This window comes from Dryobates pubescens, chromosome 6, assembly GCF_014839835.1.
Source record: "Dryobates pubescens isolate bDryPub1 chromosome 6, bDryPub1.pri, whole genome shotgun sequence".
Lineage (NCBI taxonomy): Eukaryota > Metazoa > Chordata > Aves > Piciformes > Picidae > Dryobates > Dryobates pubescens.
The window spans coordinates 42,448,898-42,463,170 of record NC_071617.1 but is presented as its reverse complement, the minus strand read 5'-3'; the positions used below and the strand labels follow the sequence as shown (position 1 = coordinate 42,463,170).

The 14,273-nt window shown below is 37.0% G+C and overlaps 1 protein-coding gene across 2 annotated transcripts in view; it reads right to left on the bottom strand.

Moving 5' to 3' along the window:
- ZFAND3 (zinc finger AN1-type containing 3) overlaps positions 1-14,273 on the bottom strand; it is a 162,878-nt gene that overhangs the window by 127,055 nt on the left and 21,550 nt on the right. Inside the window, exons 2-3 of one of the 2 annotated variants that reach the window (XM_054162415.1) lie at positions 3,734-3,786; positions 1,967-2,007 (exon numbers count right to left, since the gene is read on the bottom strand). In XM_054162415.1, coding sequence (XP_054018390.1) covers positions 1,967-1,994 — 28 coding nt within the window. In that variant the 5' untranslated portion in view covers positions 1,995-2,007; positions 3,734-3,786. The remainder of the gene's footprint in view (positions 1-1,966; positions 2,008-3,733; positions 3,787-14,273) is intronic. The other variant, XM_054162414.1, reaches the window with a different exon arrangement.

The following is a 14,273-nucleotide window of genomic DNA, read 5'->3' as shown; positions in this document are numbered from 1 at the left end:
AATTTCCAACTTTCCCTCACATACAATTCTTCAATACATTTGAATTAATAATTTGCTCTATTAAAAGAGAAACAAGAAACACCTTTTTTTCACATCACATCTTTGGAGTGTGTGGAATGGTGAAGAACATCTTGCAACACCTTACTTGCTTAAAATACTGCTGTTGTGGTGATCAAATTTACAGGAATACAAGTACACATCTTTCTATTTCAATACTGTGTCTGGAAATCCAGTATAAAAAAAATGTTTAAAATATTTCAGTAACATCACCAAAAAAATCCCAAACCAAACCAAAAAAGCTTGCCAACAAAAAGCAACTAGAAAAAAACTTCAAAGCCAAAAGGACGTTGGGATTATGAAGTTACTACTCAAACAGAACAGGTTATTTCAATGCTACTTGTTAAAGAAATCATAGTTAAGATCTAAAAAGTAAATCTGTCTTTTTCCACAAGACTGGTTTGTTCCAACTAGCAGTAGTTTAAGATATTCAAACTCTTCAATTCATAAAAATAAACAAGCTGTAAGGAAAGCCTTGAAGAATTTTAGAAGTAAACTTCCCTCCCCCTGAATAAGCACACAAATATTTAGGTATCATCTTGTACTTTTACCACAGGAAAAAAATGAACTTGATCAGAGGTAGTGCTATTTCAGGAACACTACAGAATATAAACCAAGAGCCCTTCTTGTTGTTAAAAAACCCCAACCAAACAAAACTAAACAACAAAAAAAAGGAGGGGGAGAGGGAACCCCAAACAACCAAAACCAACACAACCCTGTAAAACCAAAATAAAAGATGCTTTGCTTAATGTCTGGTTTGCTGGCTGTGAAGTTTTCTATACTCAGTTAAACTCTGAATACAAGAGATGGGACATTTTAGTATTTCTGAATCAGAAAATCCAGATTTCTGAGGTACACATACAGTTCACAGTTCCAATATGAACACAACAGTTGTGCTGAGTCAAAGACCTAGTAGCTTGTTTATGACTCTGGTCAGCTGGGAAAGAGTACAAGGAAGTACTTGCCCTTTTTCATTAGACCCTTTCCTGTGATCCATGGCTTTGGAAAACAACCAGGTAAGTGCATGCATCATTTTACGGAACACCCTTTGACAATTTTTATTTCTAATGTGTTTGGCTAATAAAATTATGCTGAACCCAAAATCTGAAATCTAGAAGTTAAAATTCATTTTTTTGTTAATAACAAAACACAGAAAAAAACCAACACCAACACCCCCCACCCCCCCCCAAAAAAAAAATAAAATTCAGAAAAAGCTTTAAAGTTTTAGTTTTTAATCTGAAATTTACTATTATATCTGCTCCCTCAAAAGAAAGTAAAAATCATTAACTATGACAGCACTTTAATTACAAATAAAAATAAATTTACAATACTAAGTAATACCCCCATAATTTAAGAAAGGCAAGGCTAAAAGATGCTAACAGGAAAAGGTCAATAGGAATTCCTAACATTTTTACACAGTAGCAATGACTCTGCAATAAGAAAATAATATGCTGCAATTAGGATTAGCCTACTCATGAGATACTGACAATTCAATGTGCAAGGGCTGCAAGTTAAAAAGAAATTGAACAAGAAGTGTTCTATACCAACTTTCATCATTTTTTATCCATGCCATATGTCGGAGGTTATAACAAAATAAATCCTACAAAATGCAAAATTACAACTCAAGATTTCAGCATTTTTAAAGCCTCATCATCTGTATAGGAGCTGTGCTGACGGTGGAACTCTGTAGTTCAAGGGCATTCCAGAATTACATAAACTTCAAGAACAGTGTTTGATTGGTGCATTCACACAAGAGGTGATCAGCAAATAAATGAAGCACCAAAGTAAGGGAAATCTGATTACATATACACACCGAAGGAAGAGAAGCCCATGCATAAATCCTGGAAGAGATGCCAACAATGTGGGTTCGATAATCTAACAAAAACACAAAACCTTTTACTGCACTTACCAGCAAAGCATTTGGAACAGAGATTCATAGTCTTGCTGGACCTGGGGCAAAAATAAAAAAAAAAAAAAAGAGCTAAAAAATTCATTATAATTCTAAGCAATATAGGGAAGTTTTTGGGGAATGAAGCAAGGGTACAGAGAGGGTAAGAACTGAAATGGCTAGGAATCAAATGTAAGGGGCTAGAAGTGGCTGAACTAGGAACAGTGACACGGGAAAAAAGACTTTGTATGGGCAATCTCTTTCCAATTTAAAGAGTTCCAAAACATGACTTCCACACATTTACCTCATATATGAAAATAAGCTCACTTTACCATTCCGTGAGTATTATACACTAATTCGTATCTTTCTCTTGCAATATGATAATAATGATAGACAGGAAGAGCCAACACATTCCACTTGAATATTAGACTCCCCTTGGCAACCGCTCTGCAGTCCTGACAAATCCTAACTACAGTACAGCAACAGAGAGATTACAGTATTGGAATTATAAGGACATAGACAGATGTGCTCTTGGAAGTCTAGCCAGAATGACTTAAGAAGTTCTAACCTCAAGCTGTTCATTAGTTCCCTCAGATGCATCCAGCAGTAATTTAAAATAACCTGGCTGCCTTTGCACTGGCATGGACTAGGATAGCTCATATGATCCATTAGTGTGGCTCAGCTTTGAGGACAGGAACCTTTAGCTAAGAGAAAAATCAGCTGGAGCAAGACAGCAGTATCTTAAGCCTCCCAGATGTCTTCTAAGTGTTTGTGCAATTATGTCACAAGTGCTCACCCTCATAAAGAAAGCCAATATGATCATATCAAATAAATAAATCTATAGACCTCCCTAAGGTTACCATGAAATTTTCCAAAGCAATACAATACGGGAGAATAAGTTTCTCCCAGTTTATGAAAAGTTTTCTTCTAACATCACAACATCTCCATTGCAGAGTGAGCTGAAGAATGTTTTCTGAAGTTCTTCAAGTGTTGAAATGTCTTTAGGTAAGAGCAACCCAGTTTCTGTTCCCAATATTTGATTTGTTCGGCGTTTCTGAATCAGCTCTGCCATTACATATAAGCACTAACACCATCTATGCAAAGTAATTCTGCATACACAAAACCAATTGAAACTACAAAAACAATTGTTTTCTATTTGCACTACGTACAGAACTTTGAGATGAGATCTGCATCTTACAATATGCATGCCATAAAAATCAGAACTGCTTACTATCTTGAGAAGTCTTAATAATTTTTTCAATACAATTATACCACAAATGAACACACCTATCAGTAGTACTATAGAATTTGTCCCTTTCCTCAGAGTTTGCAAAAGGGTATTTTGAATGACCTTCAGGTAACAAAGTCAATTCAGACTTGGTCAATCGTATCATATTATTAGTCACATCAAAACATTACAGATACTTTTCAGTTCATGCACATTTGAAAGCTGGTTTATAACAGGCTCAAAAATTCTAGGAGAACACAATTCACTGCAGATATGAGACATAAGCATTTGCCAGCTATAGCAAGAGCCACAGACACATGAAAGCTAGTTTTAAATGCAAACAGTAAGTGCACAGGACAAAAGTTAATTCCCAAGAAAAGAAATGCGGAACAACATTTGTAGCCATACAAATACATCATCAAATTGGTATATACTCAAAGATTCAATATCTATGTTGACAGTCTATGTTGACAGATTATCTACCTTCAAAAGAACTGCAATTAAAAACAGCATGGTGAGTCAACACCTACAGCATTAGTGTGCTGCAGTTCAGTACTCACTGCTTATGGGTTAGACCTTCTGGAGCAGCTCAATATGCCAGGCAGGAGCTTCTCTGCAAAGCCATTAAACCCCAGGGGCAGCAAAGAAAAAGAAAGGCAGAGTTCAGATGGTTCATATTGGTGACATTGGAATGGGCAATGACAAATGTTTTCAGTGGTTTAATCAACCATCTCAGATGTTAAATATCAATTCAATGCCGCAAACAATATTTACTTGTCAGCACATCAACAGTGGAAAACACACACACACACAACATCCAGCTAGGTATGTGGGGAGAAAAAAAAAAGGGGGGGGGGGGGGGAAAGCTGCCAGTTATTCATAATACAAAAAACACCCCAGATTTTCTGAATGGGCAGTGCTATTAGAAAAGTGACCTTGTGAGCTAAATAACTTCAGTTCACTGTTACAGTTTCAAGGATCACTTTCTCTCTAATCCTTTTCTATGCTTTTTTAAGGCACAGAAATCAGTCTGAGGCTGCTATTTAACATAAAAGTCTAAACTATGAGTGGTTTGTTGGTTTTAGTTTCTTTTACACAGTCACTTATGTCACTGTGGATCCATCAACATTAAACCAGAACTAAGAAAATTACATTTTTTATTAAAGACAGAGTAACAATGTTGATCAACAATCAGCTCCTTTTTGAAAGTACAATATTTAACTAGAGTAAAAGCTTTACAAAGAAAATGCATTAAGCAGTTTGCATATGTCAAACTCGCTAGGTATTATCTGAGAGTCATGTCAAAAATATGTTTTACTTGACAGACATTGACAGCTCTTTGTTAGACTGCAAATCCCTCCTCCCATTGCTACAATTCCTTCTTTACAGGAGGCAAGATTTCTCTTACCGCACTCTCAAAACTGAGCAAACCTGCACATTGCTGTTTTCTCCATGAAATAAATCTTGTTAACCACATAGCCATTTTACATTAAAAACTTGCCATTGACTCTAACATTCATTAGAAACTCATGCTTGCCAGGCAGGAACACCAAAATACAACATTTATTTGCTACTGGTAGCCTTTTCAAATATATCATACATCTGCAACATCTGTTCTTTCTAGAGGTAATTGTATTTGAAACACTCAAATCTACTGAACGGTTCTGGTCATGACACAGCCCTGTTTCCACATGGTAAGAAAGAGACGGTCACAGCAGACAACTCCACTTAGAGCAGGTGATTTGCAGGGAAAGCAAAACTATTCAGATTTCTAGGAACAAGTGTAAAGGAGAGTAAGGCACAGTGAAGCTAAAATTCAAAGTCAGTCCTGGCAACAAGAATTGTGTGTTTTAGACTGCAAGTTTTTATGCTGACAACCAACGTTTTGACACCCTGCTGTCAAAGGTTGGTGGTATTTGACATGCTCCTGAATTAGATACAGAATCACCATGTTTTTTAACCAGACATATGAGAATAATTACCAGATTTCTCTTATAAAAGTCAGATTCATGCTTAGCAACACCTAATCCAGAATTACTTCAGTATACAATTTATATGTACAATATCCCTAGACAGCCAGTTTTATATTGATAACTTACAACACAGAATTTAAGATGGCATTCAGAAATACATTCATATTTATGAATAAATCAAGTCAAATAGAATGGTATTACCTCCAAGGCAGAGCATAAAGTTGAGCCCTATTTGAAGGTACTTCCATCTGCCAAAAAGAAACCATTCAACTAGAGGGTGACACAAAATTATTATGCAGATTGGAAACCACACGGTGAAGCGAGCTCAGAAGGTCAAATAGCAGAGCAAGTTAGAGGCAGAGGACACTTCGAACCTGCTAGAAAACCCCAGAGGCTATAGAATGATTGCATACAGTAGTTCTATAGGGCTCAGTCTAAAATGGGTGTAGGTGTTTAAAGTGCTTCCTTTTTTTAAAGAAAAACCCCCACCCCCTTAATAACACAGCCATGAAAATAGTAAAAATTACATAGCACCTTTGAAAAGAAGAAATTTACAGAAATGGGAAAACCAGGAAGCTGTATTTATGCTTTAAGGTTAAAAAAAAAAAAAAAAAAGGGGCTATTTGAGGCTATTCAAACTATCATCCCCTACTTGCACTGCTGTGCAACAAATGTCCATAGCAAAAGAAACTATTTGAGCTTTTTTTGAGCTTTCACACAGATGTACAAGCAGAGCACCATAAGGTCCTAACTTCAGCGCCATCACTACCTGCACCTCCAGTTAATGGTGCATAATGCAAAGTGAGAGTCAGCAAGAGGCATTAAATATCAAAAATAATATACTTCAAAGTCTATGTATTGATATATAACTAATTGCTTCCCTGATCTCATTTTCACCTGGTACTTCCAGTACTTTCCTACATCTAGTCCACTAATAGCACTGAAAGTTATTTCCTTAAATTTATACCCTCTATACACTATGAATTATTCCTTTTCTTTCTTGTCATTTAGGAGTATACCATTGCAAGGTACCATTCAAATCAATGTGCATTCTTCTCTGCTTCACTGGAAGCTTGCTTTTCCTTTCCTCTCTCCCAGTACATGATTTTATTATTATGAAACCCTATCTACGGTAGTATTGTATGGAAACATATAGAATGGAGTTGAAATTCTAGCCATGAATCTTGAAGACTCTTAGATGTAGAGTATTTGGTTCAGAACAGCCAGAATCTACAAAAATAATCAATCTTAATCTGAATATTCAGAGAGTTAAAAGTAGTACACAGAAATTTATCTGATCTCAGGACACTCCATAACACAAATGCTTTCTACCAAGAAGCTTAGAGTAGCACACCTAATAAATACTGAAGGTTTTGTAACACAGTCCTGCATCTTCCAGGTAAGCACTTCCAAGGGTCCTCCATCCCATCTTTAAAAGGAAAGGAAAAAAGCAAACCACAAACGCCAAAATCTACTACTAGCTTAACTCCACACAAGTGCCAAAGAGCAATACAAAATGTGCAGTTTCATTTGTACTAGGATGTCTCCTACACTAAGGTAATAGTGAGCTGCTTTATTGAAGTAAATTCCATCCATAGCAAGAATCGTGCAGCTGCACTAGAGTCAAAATAAGTAAACACTGCAATATAGGTAGTATATTCTCAATGCTTGATAAACAGCAGCAGAATAATAGTCATTCTTGAAAATACATAATTTTTTTTTACAGGAGAGAATAATAAAGAGTTCAGAGAAAAAATGCTTTCATATAGCATACATAAATTAGATATTTAAGCCACATATGCTAATTAAGTAGGACTGCAACATCACCTATTCTTCATTTTTATTGGGAACAAGGTTTTCCAGCATATCTAGAAATAGCTCCTTAGGATTCAGTCTATGACTTAGGAGTAGGAAAACATATCTGCACCACTGGCACTCTAATTGTATTAGGGATTAAATGCATCATGTTAAATGTTTCTTGGTCCCCTTCCACTACCACAATTAGAGTGGAATCACAGTCACTGCAGCACACATGTATCTTAGCCCCTGTCCAAGATTGTCAGGGGCTGCATGTTTAAAAATCATTAATGCAATATGAATCATATTATTAATTAGTTAAAACTACAAAGAAGCCTCCTCCCCATACATTCAGTACATACTGCTTCATGTATTTAGCAACACAGGACAAATATATGTTACATCAGTGCATTTTGACTACTGTAGTTAATGGTCTGTCACCATTTCCATTATAAAGCAATTTCCAAAGGTTTATAACTCTGTTGAAGAATTCACACTGAGCTGTATCTTGGCATATAGCAAAAGGAAAGCTATAGCCCACATATGTTTACCTTCATGCAATCAGGCTAGAGGATTATTTATCATTAAAAGAAAATCGATCCGATTTTCTATTGCCCTTACACTTTTCATCATTCACTTACAGCGTACAACCCTTTACCTTGTACAGGAAGGAAGTTAATTAGACTGTGTTAATAAGACCCTCAATCGTGTTTTGAAAGTTCTGTATATCCTGTATGCGCACTTCTGAAGAAAGCAGTTTTACTTTTATAAATCAAAAGTCACCTCTTTGATTTCATATATGCTACAAACCTCATACTTATGGTTCCTCAATTTATGATCTTGCTAAGGGGATACAGGCAAGGCGTTTTTAGACATTTTAAACAACTATTCATATCTTCAGACTGAGGCAGCTCAGTTATTCTTCAAGAATAACATATGCCAAATTTCTTTCAAATCGAAGAGCTGAAGTGGAGCGTGTCAAATGCAGCTGGACCTGTAAAGAACTTGGCAATCAGAAACAGAATCACAGAATGTTAGGGATTGGAAGGGACCTGTAGAAATCGAGTCCAACCCCCTGCCAAAGCAGGATTACCTACAGCAGGCCTCACAGGGTGACATTCAGGTGATCTTTAAAAGTCTCCAGTGAAGGGGACTCGACAATCTCTCTGGGCAGCCTGTTCCAGTGCTCCATCACCCTCATCAAACAGGAGTGTCTCCTCATGTTGAGGTGGAATCTCCTGTGTTCTAGCATGCATCCATTGTTCCTTGTCCTATCACTAGGTGCCACTGAAAAGGGACTATCACCTACATCTTGACACCCACCCCTCAGATACTTATAGATGTCAATAAGATCCTCTCTCAACATCCACATACACTCAGATTTTTAAGTGAACTATAACCTGAAATTCAGTATTGTTCAAATGCAGACAATGCTCTCTACTTCTTCAGCTGTTCTATACCCCCATGCTCAGTAATGAGAACTCTAGCTCAATTAGAAAACTGTTATCAGTAAAATTGTATTATTTCTATTACAGTGGGGGTTTTGCTTGGAAAACATACAACTATTCCGGTTTTGGACATCTCATTTTCACCACGAACAATTTAAGTGTCACATAGCATTTCTAGATTTTTTTGAAGCTGCTGAAAAAGATGCTTTGGTTCGTGAGTCACACATTCATCAGGCCCTCAATTTGAAATGAAATGGAGGGTAAACTTTATGCACGGCACAGTGTGGTAGTGCAATGCCCTTCTGGCAGCTTTCCATGCTCACAAGATATGCTGATGCATCCCAATGAAGTAGCTGTATCCCAATTTATTTATTTTTCCAATGGCTACACTAAAGCATTTTTTTAAAACTCTGTGGCTGAAGCACTTGTCATGTTTTAAATATACAAAGACATTGAAGTGCTTTGTTGACAGTAAGAGCACAAGTACACAAGAGCAGGATGGGGAAATGGGGAAAATACAGAGCAACGAAGCAGCTCCTTACTTTTACAAAACATATCATGGGGTTCTGACACAAAAGCACTGACAGAATTTCAATTTGAAGCCTTTTCCAACAATTAATACAATAAACTGCAAAGAATCCAATGCATCTAAATGAGGCAAAGCGGGTTGTAAGAACTTAACATTTTATTCAATTCAGTTTCTACCTGAGCTTACAAAGTTCTTGCCTTCCAGCAAAGCTAAAACACTTCATAATCCCATGAAATATTTCCACACTGCTAAAAACCAACCAAACAAAAACCCCACAACACAAAAATCTCAGTAGCAAAATCCTGTACCAAACATTCCCCTGCAACTCTCCAACATATTTTTCACAAACATGTAGTCTGCTATTTAAAGGACAGTGAAAAAGTTGGAATGCCAAGAACTGGCAGAATTTAAGAGGCCTTCATAAAGTAGGAATAAAATTTGAAGTTTGTGATCTACCCACCTTCCACAAATTCCTCAAGGTCATTATTATTTATGTATCTTGCAGGCAATAACTAACATTGTCCTATGACAACACAATAATCTTCTTCAGACTTACAATATGAAATCATATCAACTTTATCTTTTCCTTCAGTTCAGACACTCCAGTGATAAGCAACACTTGGAAACCTACGCCATTTGTGTTACTCCTTTTTACCACAGGGTCAATGACAGATACTAAAACAGTAAAACATTGTTAGGCAAAGGAAAACAAATGCTAGAGAAAACTTCAAGAAAGTATCCATTTTGTCTCCTGACTTACAAGACATGGCTAATTATATATCAAGCCTCCTTAAGAAACTTTCTTGAAACAGTTCCTGACTGGAACTAGATTTAGCTTAGAAAATACAAAAACTTTGAAGTCTTGCTCATGTTAAGCCCAGTGTACCTCTGCTTTATGCCAAAGCACAGAGAAGCATTTTATTTTTAAATCAAAGTTATTTTTCTGTATTAAGAGAGGGGGGAAAAAAAAAAAAGTACTTTTAAATCCCTGGCACTATAATGGGTAAGAATGGTTAGAACTTTTGAATGCCAGGATTAAAAAAAAAAAAGAAGAAGAAAAAAAAGAAGAAAAAAAAGAGCCTTGCAAAGTATTTCAAAGACCTTGCCTGTTGTATGCATATTAAATATCACTGACAAGGTCAACTTATGTAAACCAGCTTTTAAACAAGAAAAAAATAATAATATCGTTGCTTAGTATTAACAAAACACACTAACAAAGTCTGGTTTAAGTATTGTGTCATATGTGTTCTCCAAAAACTAACACAATAACAAAGTAAGATAAAATCCTTTGTTGCAGAGATCGAATATGTATTAAGTCAAACACTGCACAGGCAAAAAGGAGTTTAAAAGGCTGACCATCCCAAATAAGAAGAGAGAAAGCACTTGAAGGTGCACTATATGCAAGAGTCAGAAGCCCAAGTATTATTTTGCCTATTCATTTCCATGAGGTAAAGCACAGGAAGCTAGGTTCAGAAATAAGGCAGTCAGAAAGAAGAAGAATGAACATCTGTTGGACAAAGCAAGAAAGCATTGGTGTTCCAGGACTTGTAAGGAGCGCTGTCCTCCTATTCAGTAATGAGCAGGTTGTCCAGCAGGACACCTCGTTTGCAAGGACCTCCTTAAGCCACCCCAAAAAGCATCAATGTAACAGTGTATTTTTGTGAATAAGTGACAATCTCACTTCTATAGTTCTTTGCACTCCTCTGCCTATTAAACCCTTCTGGAATTGTATGCTACAGTAGAATTATAGCACTTCCTGAAGAACTTTCACAAAGTGCCTGCAGTTTTCCTGTGTGACCTGCTCTAGGTGATCCTGCTCTGGCAGGGAGGTTGGACCAGATGGTCTTTCAAGGTCCTTTCCAACCCCTAACATTCTGTGAGTCTATGTTATTACACTGTTCATAAATACATATCTATCTGTAAGAAACTAGTAGTATGTAAGTTAGCAGACACTTTTTCTCCTCCCCATTTAACACAGAATTCAGTAAAGTCTTAAAGAGGTTAGCTGAAGGCTCACCATGGGAAACTGACTTTCTTTCATCCTAGCTAGTCTTGTACCCAATTGTACATTAAGAAAGCAGCATGGCTCTTACCTTAGCCAGTGCTGCCTCTACATGTGACTACACAGCCATTTTCAGTTCTCAGGTGGGCAATTGTAGCAACATCTCATGATACTGCTCCAGAGAATGAGAGCACTTCAGGTCCTCCTTTAGGACTTTGAAATGAATCATATCAAGGATGTGTTGACACTAGGAGTAATCTGTCAGCTAATTATCAAACAAACCATTCCTAAAAACAGATTCACCTGTAATGGCAGAAGACAGTTCTGCCCTTCTCGTACAACAAAATTAAGAGAAAAGAAAAACAAACACCACCACAAAACAAACAACAAAACCAACAAAACACCAAATAAAACCAAAAAAGGCAAAACTGAAACAATAAACCCCAACAACAACCAAACATCCTAAAGTAACTTTCAAACATGGAAGAAACCACTGGAAACTCATCATAACCAGTGCAAAAACCACTGAGGTCCTTTCTAGCAGACTGTCAGTTGTACTTCAACTACCCAGAACTATCCTGCCTAGCACAAGCATGCTTATGTTAGTCACACAGAAATTTTGTTTAACTTCCTAATAGCACCCAGGGAAAAGTCTGTAGCAGATTTCACATCTCTCAGGTACTGAATGCAGACTCCTATAGCCTCAAAAAACACCCCAGAGATTAAATAAAAAAGAGAAAGAGAGAATGCCACTCATTTGCTATATTGCAGAAATGTTATAAAGTAATATTTGCATCACACTTCACACACAGTCTTAGCCCAGAAGAACACTTTGGATATTCAACCATGAGAAGAGATCTCCTCTCATAAGTAGCTTCTGGATTTTCTACCACAAAGCCAATTCAGCACAATTCCAAGCAATGCAGCATTTCTAACCAGCATAAAACTACTCTAAAAGTGTGGACATGAAACACTACAAGACTGAAGCACTGACATTTTAGTATGCACTTATCTCATAGGCTTAAAAGACTCACTATTTGAAAATCATTTTAACTCCCATTCATCACTGTAGAAGTTCCTATGCTTCTACTATTATCACAGAATACATCCAGTTGGAAACTCAAAGATCATCCAGTCCAACCCTCAACCCAGTACTGAAGGGTCAACACTAAAACATGTCCTTAAGCATCAGGTCCACACACTGCTTAAACAACCTCCAGAGATGGCAACTCCACCCCTGCCCTGGGCAGACCTTGACATGGAGTAGCACACTGTAGATAATTCCATATGCTGTACACATCAGTACTACTTCCAATCTACTACAAACATTCAAATCACCTACCCACAGGCATACTTCCAGCTACCATCCATCAAACCTGAAGACCACCAGAATTTGTTAAGTTAGAATCAGAAACATGAACATCAAAACTTACTGCTTATTTACTTATCAGCTAAAAATGTACACAGACCAAAATTCTTTGATCAGAAATCAAGTCTTTATTCCTTAGAATGCATTAGGGTGTCTGAAAGCAAAAGAAATTACGCAGGGGTTGTGACGTGTGCAACTACAGCCAATTTTTAAAATGTCTTTTAAAAGCAAGCATTTTTTTAAAATCACTTATTTTCCTCAGAGAAGTTTCTAGTGTAAGCTAGTATAGTTGAACTGAAAGTTTCTCAGAAAGATCAGCTGTGTCCCATGATGCTCTCCACCAACACAAGAGGTTAATTTAATCACCTTTCTTTTTTTGAGCACATTCTATGAAGGACTGTCTAATTATTTCAGTGTTTAACTGACCTTTTCAGCAAATATGGCCTGGACTTCAAATCTCAGATGAGCTCCTGGCATAAAAATTCTGCAGAGCTCTTGGGGGGCGGGGGGGAAAGTCAGACATGGCAATACAAAAATGGCAAAGGCAGCTGGGGAGAGACTGCTCATCTCATGTTAGGCAGTGCTTACTTCCTCTTGGCCTTCACACACAGCTAAAGTTTGAAAATTAAGTTGACCGTTTATTCAGTAAAAACTCCGATGATCCTATATACTTTCAAATACACCATAGGTACAAACACCAAATGGGTTGTACTCACACCTGATGAGGCATCACAGAAAAGCACCCACACAGGACAGAAGTTAGCACACTTGCTTTCTGCTGTGTTACAAACTGCACTCTCTGGGTCTCTGGCAGTTTGCACTGCACATTTATAATGCTCTAGGTACCCTAACATCTGTGAAGCATTTTGTAACTCAAACTATTAGCACACAATGGTTCCTGCTGTTGTAAACACTGAATCAGCTGAACTACTGGAAACACTAGTGAAAATTTACTGCATAAAAGGAAATGTATTACAGAACAGGTTATCATGCTTTAGTATCAATGGATGAGTCACAGCAGGACTTAGAACAAGTTCAGACGACCATCCCTCAGTTCAACAAAATCCAAGTTAAATCACAGCCTGCTCACATTTGAATTGCAAAGCTGCAGTGAATGCCATCTGCAGTGGGCACTACTATATGATAATCCAGCCTGCAATACCTGCAAATAAATCTATAGGGAATAATTACCACTCCCAAAAATCGGACTCTCCTATTAAATGCCTATCAGTAGTACATAGTAACCAAATACATTTATTGATATAGTGGTCTTGTACATTATTGATAAAAGAGGAGATGTTGACTACTATATTAAGAGAAGCAGGATAAATCTTACAATTCATTACAGGATTCAGTATCACACATGCAAAATAAATCAGAAGATTTCACAGTAAATTAAAAAAAACAAACAAAAAAAGGTAATCTACACAAAAATGTATTTGTTTGCCTCCTCCATCACAAGAGTTCTGGTCTGCTTTTTCCTGCTTCTCTTTTCAGCTTAAGAACTAGCAAATCAGAAGATGGGAGAATGAATACATTGGGAAGTTATGGCCATGAAAAAAGCACCACCAATTTAAAGTAAACATGGATATTTAGTACACTTTAACAGAATAAGAGAGGCATTGACAAAATGCTTGAGCAGTGAACAATACCATATATTTCACCTCACTTCCTGCTCCCTCAGCAAAGGTTTGGGAGAGCTCCCACTTTTGCTCTTGAGACTTTATTAAATTCAGCAGAAGCAAAGAAGTAGTTTGACAGTCCCAGCAGTTCTATTGATAAATTTAAAAGCTTTTAAGAGTCTCTGTAAAGATTAAATCAACAACAGAATAGAAAGAAGAGACACTTTCTTTCAGCAATCCCTTTTTAAAAGCCTAAGTGGCTCAGGCTTTTCGACTGGCTGAAGCTTCAGACTTCAGAAGTAAATTTTCCTCAAATATTCATTTGTGGGCCATCTAAGAATTAGAATTATCAGAATTCCC